This window comes from Thamnophis sirtalis, unplaced genomic scaffold (genome assembly GCF_051295495.1).
Source record: "Thamnophis sirtalis isolate CommonGarterSnake01/CBP01778 unplaced genomic scaffold, rThaSir2_p1.2 scaffold_8, whole genome shotgun sequence".
NCBI lineage: Eukaryota > Metazoa > Chordata > Lepidosauria > Squamata > Natricidae > Thamnophis > Thamnophis sirtalis.
The window spans coordinates 19,048,075-19,063,700 of NW_028261388.1; the positions used below are offsets into that span (position 1 = coordinate 19,048,075).

General features: G+C 39.1%; 1 protein-coding gene across 1 annotated transcript in view; it reads left to right on the top strand.

Annotated features, from left to right (window-relative positions):
- Positions 1–15,626, top strand: part of DDX10 (DEAD-box helicase 10) — a 169,246-nt gene that overhangs the window by 93,695 nt on the left and 59,925 nt on the right. The window contains exon 14 of the mRNA XM_087721190.1: positions 12,079–12,192. Coding sequence (XP_087577316.1) covers positions 12,079–12,192 — 114 coding nt within the window. The remainder of the gene's footprint in view (positions 1–12,078; positions 12,193–15,626) is intronic.

Genomic DNA, 15,626 nt, shown 5'->3' on the forward strand with positions numbered 1-15,626 from the left:
AGCATTAAAATTTCATTTTGTTTTATTTATGCTATAGGAGTTTCTAATTTTTAGTTACTCAACCATGGTATTTATAAAACCTTCTCCATCCTTTTATTCTAACAGTATATGTTATTATAAGTTGGGGTTTACATTTGCATGAAACAAAATTAGTAGTAACACCTGGTAGTGGATTTCATGTGGAAAATCTGTGACTTCAATTTTGAATATTAGAACAAATTCCTGTACTGAATATTGCCTTGCTACAATATGCATTCAGTATCCCATTGCTACTGCTTTGCTACTTGGATTCTAATAAAATAAGCAGAATATATCCCACAAACTTACAGTCTGTGATCCCTGTATAACAGTTTTTAAAATCCTTATAAAAATGCTAATTTTATATCAGGCTGTAAAAAAAGACAAAACCATTATGCCAGAAAGCTGTCTGGCAGTCAGCAATTGCAAGGGGAAAAAAATACTTCTTTGTTCACATTTTTATTAAACTTTTTCTTCAGGAATTTAGGGCAGCATTTTGCCTCTTCTAGTTTTATTCCCAAAGCAGCCTTGCACAAGATATTGAATGGGAAAAATCACCTGGTAATGTTTCATGGTTGTTGGGGATGTGGTGGCTCAATGGCTAAGACACAGAGCTTGTCAAACAGAAAGGTCGGCAGTTCAGTGGTTCGAATCCCTAGCGCCGCATAACGGAGTGAGCTCCTGTTACTTGTCCCAGCTTCTACCAACCTAGCAGTTTGAAATCATGTAAAAATGCAAGTAGAAAAATAGGAATCACCTTTGGTGGGAAGATAACAGTGTTCCGTGTGCCTTCAGCATTTAATCATGCCGGCCACATGACCACGGAGACGTCTTCGGACAGCACTGGCTCTTTGGCTTTCAAATGGAGATGAGCCCCCTAGAGTTGGGAACGACTAGCATATATCTTTACCTTTAATGTTTCATGGTAAGCAGGGATTTGAAAATGGGAAACCCCAGTCCTAATCTAATGCTATTTACACACACACACACACACACACACACACACACACACACACACACACACACACAATCTCACTTCTAGGTGACTCTGGATGGGTAAAAAAAACATAGAATCAATATAAAAGATAAAGTTAAAAAAGCCAGAGCACCCACAAGGCACCAACCACCTTGCAACGTTGTGTACCGCTCTTGGACCCCCACACTAGTTGGCAGAACCAAGTCTTAAACTCTTCTGGAAAGACAACAGAATGATGAACAACCTCAAACCAAGGGACAAGATGTGAGCAATGGCAGAGAAGACTAATTGGTCTACCAAATTCACCCATACCCAGACTTCAGAATAGTTTCATAAAGTTGACTGAGTAAAGTATAAGTTGGTAAAGATCATTCATAAAGGACGAATCATAATCATAAGAGATTTAAACTGGCTGCATTCTTCATCTAGAGAAGTTGTGTTTTCTCAAAATCTTTGTACATTCTTTAAACAAAATAAAATAAAGAAGAAGAGTGATGGTATTTTTCTGAATTAATTGACTTGTTTCAAGGAGAGCTAATACAAATGTCACATGTACCAAGACAAAAACATTATCTCATCTGCATGCTCAAAATAGCTTTATTTCTCAGATACACCACTGTGTTTTAGTCTACATAAATAAATAAATTTTAATATCCACTACTTTTTATAGCTCACACATTTTATTTATTGCATCCAGGGCTCACTAAACTGTAAAATCTGAGCCAGAATTTATGGAAAAGGAAACTGTGCCTATTTTTTCTTCTTAATTGTATTGAAGGACAAAAGTGGTGAAAGCAGTGAATTACCTTTGTTCAGACTTGCTTTGATTCTTCTTTTTCACGTGAAGCAGCTCAAGAACAGCTTAAAGCAGAATCACAGCTGCATTGCAGAAGACATTGGGGACACAAACCTGTTCACAGAATTTTGGATGTTAAAGGAAGCCAAATACATACAAGAGGCTGGCAATGAGAGAAAATAAGTTTAGAAGGTTTTGCATGCATGCAGTGGATATCAAAAGTCTACACATCCCTGTTAAAATGCTAGGTTTATGAGATGTAAAAAAAAATAATCAGACCAAGATAAATCACTTCAGAATTTTTTACACCTTTAATATAACATATACACTGTAAAAATTCAGTTGGGGAAAAAAACCTGAAATCTTTTAGGAGGAAAAATAACAATAAAAACCATATGTTAACGTACATTCTAAGACCTACTGGTTGGAGACATAACGTATTTTTCGGACTATAAGACACATTGGTGTATAAGACGCACAATGATTTAGAAGTGGTAAGTAAGAAAAAAAAGTTTTTGCCTTCCCTCAGCTCCCAACAACCCTCTGCAGGCTTCAGCAGGGCTGGGACAAGGTAAAAATGCCCCCGTTTTTGTGAAAAACAGGTGAAAATGGGCCGTTTTTCACAAAAATGGAGGCTTTTTTGCCTTCCCTCAGCCCCCAGCAGCACTGTGCAGGCTTCAGCAAGACTGGGGCAAGGCAAAAAACACTCCATTTTTATGAAAAACGGACTGGAGTGGGGCTTCGGGAGGCCAAAAATGGCTGTATTCGATGTATAAGATGCACTAACATTTCCACGCTCTTTTGGGGGAGGGAAAGGTGAGTCTTATACTCCGAAAAATAGGGTAGTCTTGCCAACAAACAGCAAAGATGGAGCAGAGGACCTGCATATGAAATTTCTCTAGTTGTTTCATGTGCCTTTGGTACAGATTCTAGGTCTCACATCCATATAGGAGGGAAAGGATAACCATAGCTCTGTAGACTTTTAGCTATGGGGAGTTATGGATATTGTGTGGATTGGTCACTCAGTACCCGTTCGGTATGCTGAGCCTAGAGGCAATTTCTTTGTCTAAAGACCCATCACTTCAGATAGTTCTCAAGTATTTGAACTGAAAGATTTGCCAGCTGGGTGTCTTTTGTTCCACGGGCTTGTAAAGAACTCCAGGCTAGTTCAGGGTGGTAGTCAGACTAAGGAGCATAGCAGCATCTGAACATGTATTCAGCATTAACACTACATTGCTGTCTTTGTGTGCCATGAGTGCACAGTCAGCCAAGAGGTTTCGTGAATGACTGTATGGAGGCTCTTCATCCATGTATTCAAGCAGAAAAGTCAAAGGGAGAACTACCTAGTCAGTACTTGATGTACACTCTTCCTTCTGATCCTGGACAACATATGACAATGCAAGTGAAAGACAGAGTAAATGGGAATAGGAACACAACCCCGGTTTTCTCCCATTGGAAATGGCATATGCAGCTGAAGGATCACCATTGTAAAGAATCTTCTCCTGTCATTCCCCCCCCCCCCCCATTGAGCAGTAGAATCAACTCCACAAATTTCCTCAGGGAGCCACGATGTCTCAGGATAATCCAGAGAGCTTCTTTCTTTACAGTGTCAAATGCCTTTGTCAGGTCAATGAAGACAGAGTAGAGAGGATTGTTCTGCTTGATACACTTTCTCTAGTTTTGCCTCCTGGCAAATACCGTGTCTGCTGTACTGAAAACCGCACTGTGCCTCTGGGAGGTTCCTTTCGAAGACAGCTACTGGTTTGTTCAGCAGAATGCAGGCAAAGATCTTGTCTGCAATAGACAGTAGGGAAATAACTTTGTAGTTTCTGCAGTCTAATTTGCTTCCCTTATTTTTATGGGGGGGCCACAATGTGGGGATCACAAAACTCATCAGGCATCTCCTCTGTAGACCAAATGTCTAATGTCTTGGAATGTAGGTGCCACATTGGGTGTAGAATAGCAGAGTTGAAAGGGATCTTGGAAGTCTTCTAGTCCAACCCCCTGCTTAGGCAGGAAACCCTGCACCAATTCAGACAAATGTTTATCCAACATCTTCTTAAAAACCTCTAGTGTTGGAGCGTTCACAACTTCTGGAGGCAAGTTGTTCCACTGATTAATTGTTCTAACTCTCAGGAAAATTCTCCTCAGTTCCAAGTTGCTTCTCTCCTTGATTAGTTTCCACCCACTGCTTCTTGTCCTACCTTGGTGCCTTGGAGAATAGCTTGACTCCCTCTTCTTTGTGGCAACCCCTTTGAAAATTTGAATGACATTTCAGAAGACTATTTGCATGGCATGTCTTCTCATTGTTCTTTCCCATAGTTCGTCACTATGTTTTATTCAATGAATCCATTTTTTAAAAATGTTCACACAGCTCACTAAACACTAAATAATTAGATCGGCTGTGTTTGCATAACACACTTGATTCCTATGTCATACCAGCATAATACAATACAATACAATACAATACAATACAATACAATACAATACAATACAATACAATACCAGAGTTGGAAGGAACCTTGGAGGTCTTCTAGTCAAACCCCTTGCCTAGGCAGGAAATCCTATGCCGTTTCAGCCAACATCTTCTTAAAGACTTCCAGTGTTGGGGCATTCACAACTTCTGGAGGCAAGCTGTTCCACTGATTAATTGTTCTAATTGTCAGGAAATTTCTCCTCAGTTCTAAGTTGCTTCTCTCCTTGATTAGTTTCCACCCATTGCTTCTTGTCCTACCCTCAGGTGCCTTGGAAAATAGTTTGACTCCCTCTTCTTTGTGGCAACCCCTGAGATATTGGAAGACTGCTATCATGTCTCCCCTAGTCCTTCTTTTCATTAAAGTAGACATACCCAGTTCCTGCAACCATTTCTCATATGTTTTAGCCTCCAGTCCCTTAATCATCTTTCCTGCTCTTCTCTGCACTCTTTCTAGAGTCTCAACATCTTTTTGGTGTGTATGAGGGGATTGCCATATTGGGCTGGCAAGGGCCATGAGCAGGTTTTAGGAAGTGTAGGCAGGTCAGTAAGGAGTATACAAAGTATGAGATCCCAAGATTTGCTGTAGTTTTTTTGGGAGAAAAAGGGGGCAGGGGTGACTTATAGTAGTAATGCAACCTTCCCTGCTGACTTCCCTCCTGACTGTGCTTGTGGGAAGTTAGCAGGAAAGGTCACAAATGGCAAGCATGTGACTCTGGCTAGCAGTGACTTTGTAACCACAAGCCAGGCACCCAAATATCTGAATTGTTATCATATGATTGCGGGGATGCTATGATGGCTGCAACTTCAGCACGATTGTAACTTTGAATGGTCGCTGATCAAGGGGTCATAATTCAAGGACTATCTCTGCAACTGGTAGACTGTTTTATTTGAAAAATTTGGGTGAGCTTTCGTTTCGAGGATGGTCCTCGAAAACATATATTTTAATAATTGTAGTGCTGACTTTCTAAGAGGATAAATTCTCTTTGCAACCAAAATCTTGTCTTTGTTATAATCTGTCAAGTTTACCCACTGTTTGGGCACAGCACTGACCCTGTTCTTGCTTGATTTCAAGGTGTTCCAGTTTTTAAAGAATTTAATTGTCTCACCTGGTAGCTCTAATTAATATCCCACCTGCACAACTCATGGATTTTAATTATTATCCAAACAGTGAGCTAAGCTTTGAAGTTTAGCCAACATTTTTTTTTTACTTTTCTAAAGAAAATTGTTATAGATCTTAAATGCATACTATGCTACAATATGATAAATGTATAGACCAAAACTAGTAACTAATGTTCAGTGGTTGTTATAATCAAAATGAGAAAAATACAGTCTGAAATATAATAATACAGTCAATACAATTTTAAAAGGAACACATTTCCCTCCTATAGTTTAAGATATAATAAAATATTTTTAAAGCATCATGAAGGCAGCATATTAAGAAAAGTATAAATCAGTCTCTGATTATTCCCTTTCTCTGCGGCAAAATATAAAATCAAATCTGTATTCCAGAACAAAACTGACAGGTGAATTTATAGTTTCACAAGAGCCCTCTTGATTGAATAACTAGTTTAAATGTATTTGAACTTTGATTGACTTTGATTTGTTTGATTAATTTGCTCAGGCAGGCAGAAATTTTATAATTCCAAATTTGATTAACTATTTCAACTTCAAGCATATTAGATGAAAAAAACCTTGCTTGAATCTCAGTCCGTCATAACAGGGCTGTATTGTTTGACAGAACTAATAAGGAGTTCTCCTTAAGCAGGATGGAAACATAAGAAATACTCTCCAAAAATAATAAGTTCCATATCAGGATTTTCCAATCTGGATGATAGTTCTCCCATTGTGACAATGGCTCTCCGTTGCCTGCAAAATAAGGAAACTAAAAATACATTTGGCAAAGCCAAGTGTCTCAAGGGAGCTTATAAGGCATCACTGGTCAGTGGTCTACAGATAGGAGATTATGATTGAGCTTCCTTCTCCACCTTGACCTAATCAGATGGACTACGAATTCTATAAGTTGCAGTACTTTCAGCCCCCAGGCACCTGTATTTGCTTCTGTGTATGTAGGAGAGCTGGAAACAACTAGCACATATGTGCAGGGGAACCTTTACATTTACCTTTATGTAGGAGAAGGAGCAGGCGTGAAATCTAGCAGGTTCTGACAGGTTCTGGAGAACCAGTAGCGGAAATTTTGAGTAGTTCGGAGAACTGGCAAATGCCACTTCTGGCTGGTCCCAGATTGGGATGGGAATACAGATTTTGCAGTATCCTTTCCCTGCCACACCCACCAAGCCACACCCACCAAGCCACGCCACGTCCACCACGCCACACCCACAGAACTGGTAGTAGAAAAAATTGAATTTCACCACTGAGAAGGAGCAGCAGAACCTGGGTGTGGTGGAGTTAAAAGAGGAATCAGCCTAGAATCCCTACATAGCCAGAAGCGAACTAAGTTTACTCTCCCTTAATTCCATTGATGCTGACTGTTAGTTGTGAAAGATTCTTGTGCAAAGGCATGATTAGCAATAAATCAGTTTAATTGGACCTTCACGGTAGACTTGAACTTTCATGCCTGACAATGTCTGATATATCTGGAGATTACCAAGTTACATCTACTGATGGCTTGTGTTTTATCATAGAGTTTAAATGTATGCATCAGGGGTGGATTCCGGCTTCTGCTACTGCCAATTCACTCAGGTTCACGCTTCGGGCGCACACACGCTTGATGTGCGCTATGTGTGCATGCACATGCTTCTGAGCATGTAAAAAAAAACGATGGCGGTGCTTATGGCACCACTGATAGAACCGGTTCGGGGGCGTGGCAGGACAAGTTACTACCTACTCGGCCGAACCGGTAGGAACCCACCTTTGGTATGCATATAAAATAAGTTCTCAGAATTGAATGATATAACAGTCTTTTTTTAAAAAAAAAAAAACTATTAATAGTAGTAATATTAATTCAATTTTGTCTGCTTTTTTGCTCATTGGTGTCCTACTCTTATGATTTTTAAAAAATAATAAGTTTAACAATTACTTTTTGAGTATTATTTGAATAATAGCAATAAAAATAATTATCAACACCATAATGCTTGTAGTAAATTACCAATGTTCATATCTTTAATTGGAGGTACTTTTTAAAAAAGAAATAATGATTAAATTAAACTTTTACAATACTATTTTCATATTTTTCTCTTTTCTATTTCATTTAAGAGTTAATTTAATTTAATTCTACTTTTAAAATTTTGTCCTGAAAAAATGTGTTTTAGAAGGTAGTAAACACTTTTTAAAAACAAATGTATTTTTTCACATATTGGAAATTGAGTTCTGGAATCTGAGACTATTCTCTTTAATATGACTTGTAACTGAATTGTATTTAGAATTAGTTGGAGGATTTAGCATCTTGGTTTGCTTTTCTTGGACTGTTTTTGAAATGGCTAGACCAGGGGTGTCAAACTCAAGGCCCAGGGACTGGATCTGGCCCGCAGGGCCATCCTGGAAACAGCAAAAGACTTGCCCGTGGTGCCCCTGCCAACGAAAACGAAGCTCATGTGTCTGCAACGACCTCCTGCAATCTTCTGCCAGTGAAAATGGGGCTTGGGAGGGCCCTCCCAGGCTCCATTTTCACTGGCAGAGGGTTATAGGAAGCCGTTGCAACAAAAAACAGAGCTCAGGAGCGCTCAGGCCGCCACAAGCGCCCCCGACATGAATGACGGCGAGCTGGCCACACACCCCTGGCCACGCCCCCCTACCAGGTCAAATACAACCCTGATGCACCCCTCAATGAAATCGAGTGTGACACCTCTGGGCTAGACTAACTTTATATCCTATCTTTATATCCTGTCATATTTTTATCTGGTTTCCTCAGATGTGCAAATAATTCTAAGATTTGTATGTGGACTTTTGTGCCAATGAATAGAGCTGGTAATTATTATTTTTTTGTCAAATAGAAATAAACCATTGTACTTGTCTCTTTTTAATATTACAGCATGTATTTTGAGATTATTTAAACAGCCCACTGCCTCTTTCAAGTGACTTAATTTTAATCAATTCGGTTTTTTTATAGTTTGCTTCCCACCAGATAAGGATCTCATTAATTTACGTTTCTGAATTGTATCCACCTGTTGTTGCCTTTCCCTTTTCATTACTCCCTCCAAACTTGGGGATACAGAGAATGGTGTAGAGCAGAGGAACCTACCAGGGTGGGATGAAAAAGTGAAGATGGCAATAGTGGTTGTGTAATCGAAGCCCCCTTCATTACATATGTTGTGATGCCAGGGATTTCATTATGCAGTTGTGGTTACTATCACAAGTTCTTTCATGACATACACATAGACACACCCCTATGATATTGAACTCCGATCTTTTTATCTCTAGTTTTCTTTCCATTTTAAAATTGTAATATTTCTAAGGAAACTAAGTCCCGTTTCCAAACTGCAGAATAGTTGCCAAAAATTCATCGTTAATGATGTGACATGTTATGAAGAAAATCGGGTTCAGGATTTTCCCCCCCTCACACTTGCCTGCAGCTGCTTTTATTCCCAATGTTAAAAACAGTTATTGAAACTGGCAGGTTAAAAATTGGATTCCAGAGGGCAAAATAAATTGATTATGTCATTTTCATTAAAGTCCACAAAGAAATGTATTTTTATGCCTTCATTTCTCTCCTCTTATTTTCTTTTTCTTTTTTTTTAATGCAAATCATTTTGCAGAGCATGCAACCAATATCCATTTCTCACTTTTGCGATGGATGCAGTGACATGGGAAATAAGAAATATTTTCTTCGCTTGTTTGATTGAATTGTCCTTGGCTTGTGGGAATGAAAGATACTGTTCTTTCCAGTGATTTCAACAAAAGCATTTTATATGGTTTTTTAAAAAAATATTATTATTTTTGCATCTTCAGAGGATGATGCCCTTGCTTTTTCTCTCTTTACTGTCTCACATTTTACATAGACATACAGGTAGTCCTGGACTTACAGCCACAATTAAGCCCAAAATTTCTGTTGCTAAGTAAATCATTTGTGAAGTGAGTTTATCCCATTTTATGACCTTTCTTGCCAAAGTTGTTAAATGAATCACATCTGTTGTTACGTTCAAGGTGCTAGTCGTCACTTATAAAGCCCTTCATGATATTGGACCTGGGTACTTGAGAGACCGCCTGCTGCCAATTACCTCCCAAAGACCCATGAGATCACACAGATTAGGCCTCCTCCGGGTTCCGTCTACTAGCCAATGTCATCTGGCCACTACCTGGGGGAGGGCCTTCTCTGTGGCGGCTCCGGCCCTTTGGAACGAGCTCCCCGCAGAGATTCGGACCCTCACCTCTCTCCAGGCCTTCCGAAAAGCCGTTAAAACCTGGCTGTGTTGGCAGGCCTGGGGTCGATGAGTTCCCTTCCCCTCTCAAATCGTGTGGCTGTTGGTTGTTTTAAATGCCCTGTACTTTTTGTTGTAGTTTGTGTTTCCCTTCCCCTCCTTGGGTTTGTGCGCCACCCTGAGTCCCGCCGGGAATATGGCGGCATATAAATAAAATGAACCTTGAACCTTGAATGAACCTTGTTAGTTACACGGTTGTCATAAATATGAGTCAGTTGCCAGGCATCTGAGTTTTGATCATGTGACCATAGGTCATAAGCGTGAGAAACAGTCATGTAGCTTTTTCCATTTGTCAATGTATAAGAAATTATGAGCTGGCATAGTCAAAACAACAAGTCAGCCAATGGGAACTGTTTTGTGACTAAGAAATAGGATCTATTGTGAGCCATGGGAGACGGCTCGGGGCCTGGGCGTGGCTTTGCTTGACTGATCTGTATATATGAGTTGATTTGTCCTTGCATTATTCCTTCTTGATTCTGTGATTCTATTGCTTTTTTATATATTATATATTATTATATATTATTATATTTTAAATATCTGTATGTTAAAATATGTGAAAAAGTTAAAAAAATATCATTGGGTATATTTTTTAAACGTAGTTGTGCGATCCATCCCTGGATGGACTATCTGAGCCAAAATCGTTGCCTCAGATAGTTTGACCTAGCAGGGCTAATTCTGTATTTTATGATCAAATAATTTTCACAAGCCATTTCACGTGACCTTGATTTTATCCCTCTGTTAATGCAACCTAGGTTTACATTGGCTATTTTGGCTGTTGCCTCGCTTCTGGCTCATGTTTAAGTGATTGTCCACTGGGGCTCCAAGATCCCTCTCACAGTTACTGTTGTTGAGTTAGGTTTGATCTAATCTGTACCTGTGCATTTGGTACAAATTTAATTTAAGGAATTCTTTTTTAACATTTGAAGAGGATTTGCATGATCTGAATACATGGGAAGGTAAAGGTTTCCCTGTCCAGTTATGTCCGACTCTGGAGCGTGATGGTCATCTCCCTTTCTTGGCCAAGAGAGCCAGTATTGTCCAAAGACATTTTCCATAGTCATATCGCCACTATGGCTATATGCCAAAGGCACAGAAATCACTGTTATCTTTCCACAGTGGTACCTATTAATCTTCTTGCATTTGCAGGCTTTCAAACTACTAGGATGGCAGAAGCTGGGGCAAGGAATGGAAAATTACCCCGTTGTGTGTCACTTGAGTCTCAATCCTGGGCTGTTAGCTTTTTAGGGGACAAGCTCAGTGACTTTAACCACTGAGCCATGACACCCCTTCAAACACATGGGAAGCTATGTTTAATTGTGGAAAATCCACACATTCAGTTTAAGAGGGCATTACATGCCAGTGAAACATTCTCTCCCTGGGAGAGACTGCCTCAGAGCATTTTCTGAAAATAACAGAGAATCCCTCAACTCACACATAAACATGGACATACATAAAGAAGTAGATATTAAATGAGAAAATACAGGACATTTTAAGTTTGACTTTCCATTTTTAATTTCCATTTAAGCAATCTAAACTTTTGTTTCCACTTTTAACTGGCCTGAATAGGAATGGGTTATAAATTTAAAACTGATATTGATGAGCTTGTACTACAAATTGAAAGGCATTGTGAGTTTAATAAAAAGTCATTCATTATGATTTATTAATTTAGATGTTTTGCCAGTTATTAATTTAGATATTTATTATGTTGCCCCTAAGATATTTCTGTTGTATATCTTCTTAGCTATTAAGTAACCTGTATTAATCATTGTAGTTTGAATAGTATTAATTATGTATGGAACAAACTAGCGATTATAAATACTCTTGGGAAAAGCTAATGTGGTTGGAACTAGCAAAAACATATTGGAAAATTGTGGATTAGAAAAATAATGTTTACTTGCAAGCCTTATAATACTCAACATACTGTATATTTTATAGGGTGTTATATGTGAAATGTTTCAATGCTTTGCTGAAAATTAAATCTTACCAAGCAAAAGAGATCTAGACCAGGAGTGAAATTCACATCGTCATGGCGGCGTCACATGACGTATCGGGAGTTCCCCCCCTTTGCTAAACTGGGCGTGGGCTTGGCCAGCACGGGACACCTCCAGCCCGTGGCCCACAAGATTGACAGACCTGATCTAGACTATTAGATTTTCTCTGGCTCAGTTAAGAGTGTAAAACTGCAACTGTAATGAGATAGTATCGTTGTCTCATAACAGTCTGATGTATTAATGACTTGAGAAATTTTCCCATTATCTTTTCTTTTTGGAGACATTACATCACACTTTAACATGTATTTCTAAAATTTGCAGGATTAAAAATGTATCTATTTAAAAAATGCTGAAAGGTAGGATTTTTTTGGATGCTGCTGATTGAATAATGCTCATTTCAGAATCGTTTATGATAACGGTTGTCTTCCCTTTTCCATATTTTTCAGGTAACCCAGAATGTAAAACCAAAGAAGAAAATAACCAAAACAAAAGAAGCTAAAAAGGTTTTGAAGAGAAATTTTAAAGTAAATACAAAAATTGTATTTACCGATGACGGAGAGGTAAGATCAAACACAAATAATTTGATTATACTGCTAAGGTTTCCTACATTAATACTTTTTTGAGTGTAAACCAAGGGAATATGACAAGTTCTCCGAGACCACTTGGAAATACTTTTAATCACTGACTATAATTATCTTCATGGATCACCTAGCAGAATTGGGCTTAGGAGGTACAGTTTTTGCAGTAATTCTGTTTTTTTTGTTGAAGCATATTTAAAAGGTGGAAGCTGTTGTTCTAAATTTAAGTCATTGATTGACCCGTGGTATCCCATAGTATTTTATTTTGGCTATAGAAGTGATAGTGAAGCTTTTTGGCACGGAGTGCCGAAAAATTCATGCGGAAACGTTGCGCTCATTGGGGCTGCGTTTCAGAAAAGCTGAACTTCCGCTGACAATCAGCTGGCCAGTGCACATGTGCTGGCCAGTTCTTGGCACTGCCGCATGGGCAAAGAGATCATGCTTTGAAAAAGCCGAATTTCCGGGTTCTAGCACGCATGCACATCCAACAATCAACTGGCTGGCGCACATGCATACATCGGTTTTGGGCACTGCTGCGTGTGCAAAGGAAAGCTGATCGTCATGTGCACATGCACACCAGAAACCTGCAAGACGAACAGGCTAGGCCGTACGTGCCGGGTGATATGGCTTCATCTGCCACTTTGGGCATGCGTGCCATAGGTTCGCCATCACGGGTCTATAGTGACAAAATCTATTTCAAAATTACTATTGGAGGTCATTTGTAGGAAAAGACAAGGCAGAGCCTGGGGACGGAGTCAATAGAGGAATCAGCCTTGAATCATTACATCCTCACAAGCGATCCAAAACTAGCCCACCTTGCATTCCATTAGCTCTGGAAAAGCACAAATTTAGTATTGACCATTAGTTGATTAAATTCTTATGTATAGGCATGAACAACAAATCAGCTTAACTGGAATTTAAAGTTTGGTCCTGATTCTTCCCATCTGACATCATTTGAATCTTTGGAGTGGCATGTTGCCACTATGCTAATGATACACCGAGGACCTTGAAGTTTGGCAGCTAAACATTTGAGTAAATAAAGTAAAAAAAAAATACTGTTCCTTAACATCTAACTCCAAGGAAGTAATCCCCTAATCAAACTCCAAGGAAGTAATATCCTAATCTCCGTAATGGACTACATGAGACAGACCAAACTAAAATTAAATACAGGCAAAACGCAAGTATTGTTAGTAAGGAGAAAGTTGGACTCTAGAGCTGAGGTGAAGCCTGGGTGAATGCCATTGTAGACTTTGGGAGTGCTCCCTGTTCATTATTATTGATTATTTCTAATTAAATACTATTTAAAAGTTTTCAAGGAGAATTGATAGGTCACTTAAATACAATTTAAAAAGGTTTCCAGTCATGCATGTATGTCAGACTTTGTTGCATAAATTCAAATCCAGAAGCCCACACAGATAACTGATGCAGCAGGATTCATTAACTTCTTTATATACATAAGAGGAGATGAATCAATGTACAATACCAACAGATGGTTCTTCCAGGTAACACAAGGCAGGAGAGTTACAGGCAATCACAAGCAGTTAGATTCATTTCAGCAGACAAGCCCAGACAGACTGCTAGTTTACTTCTCAGAGCAGCAGACTGCTAGTTCCAATTCTCAGCTAAGCCAGACTTCTTACTTAAATTTCTGTTTCAATTCTCTGCGCAGATCTGTTTAAGATCCCATTGGCTGACTTAGTTGCTATGCCTATTCATTGGCTGACCTTGTTCCCATGTCTCTCCAGTCACAAATATTTTAACAATGTATACATGAGAGAGAGAGAGTGGGAGAGGGAGGGAGGGAGAGGGAGAGGGAGGGGGGATAGGTATAGGATTGACGCTGTGTGAAATATTTCACTCTGAACATTCTGCTTTTCAGTTCAGTACAGTTTTGTTTTTCCAAGCAGAAGGTTTTCAATCAAGCTGGTGGTGGTTTGAAGTAAAATTGGAAATGTTTTGCATGCCCCTAGTTTGGAATAAATCTGAACTATATTGTATCTGAAATCCAAAAGTGCCTTTCTTAGTTTTCATATATTTAATCAGTATTTCTGATGAATTAACTGTCATAAGCGTAGTCTGCAATCCCATGCCAAACTTATAGCAAGTGTATTACTGTTCCTTTTCTGTGGGAATTGGGAACAGTTTTAAAAACCCATTTCGGCATGCTCATTTACTGGATTGAATGGACTACATAAGTTAATGTTTCCGGGTGGCAGAGAATCAAACTGCATGGCAGAGGGATCTGAATTGCAACGATGGTTCGTAGGTGCTTTTTATCCATATATAACCTTCATTTGTCATGTCTCTGTTTTCAACAGAACTCAGCTTGATTCTTCCTTGGATTTCCCTTCCCTTTTTTTGATCCGCTTCAGCCTTGTCAAGAGAGTAATGAGCCCAATACCGTTTCAGTAGCTCTGCAAGCAGTACATTACCACTGGGTGCAGGGAAATTAGAATTTGCAATGAAGCATTTATGTTGGTTTGCAGAAGGCTAAGATGAATGCCCCTGCTCAAGTCACAGTCTTACTGCTTTGCCTCTTAGTTCATTGCAATTGCAAAAGCTAATTTGAAAGGGAGAGCAATGGAGAGCGAGGAGGCGAGCTTGACGGAAAGTCGCAACCGTTTGTTTCCTGCCTGTTCTTCTTTTTTTTCTAGGAACCACTATAATGTGTGTTTCCCTCACAACCATTGCCGACTTCTATAATGAGGTCAATGAATTAAAACTTGTTCTTATGAATATCTGATATGGAGTCTAGCAATGTTGTGTATGGTCCCATGGAGAGGATGTGTGTCAAAAAGTCTGATCTTTTCAGCCATTTGTGCTTATGACTTATGCCGTTGTATATAAACAGAGGCTTAAACATTGGTGAACAGGTTTGTGGATTTGGTAGCTATCATATGGAAATGATTCTATTAATTGTATTAGTGCACAGTGTTTTCTGTACCCGAGGCTCATAACTTTTTTTCTTTCTTTTTTAACAAGCAGTGTTTTCCATTGGTTGCCTCCAGATTCAGTGAATCCCTTTTCCTTGGGATTGTGAGAATTCGTTGTTCTTGTCCCATCACTTTTTTTGTTTCCCCTTTCAGAGGCGTAGCTTGAATTCTGAAGACCGTGATGTTTCCCACCCCTACCCACCCACCCCTGATTTCCAGTATATGGCTGATAGCTTGGAATGATTACCTTTGATTAAACCAACTGATTGGAGACATACATACATACATACATACATACATACATACATACATACATACATACATACATACAAATACATTCTTTGGATTTGAACATTTGAGCTGTGTTAGCTGATTTTCCCCTGCTGCTATTGGCTTCTGTATTCTCTTGAATTTTTATGATCGTTTTCTCTGGATTGAACTTTTAGACATTAGCACCCTAATTGCACACAAGGAGAAGAGAGT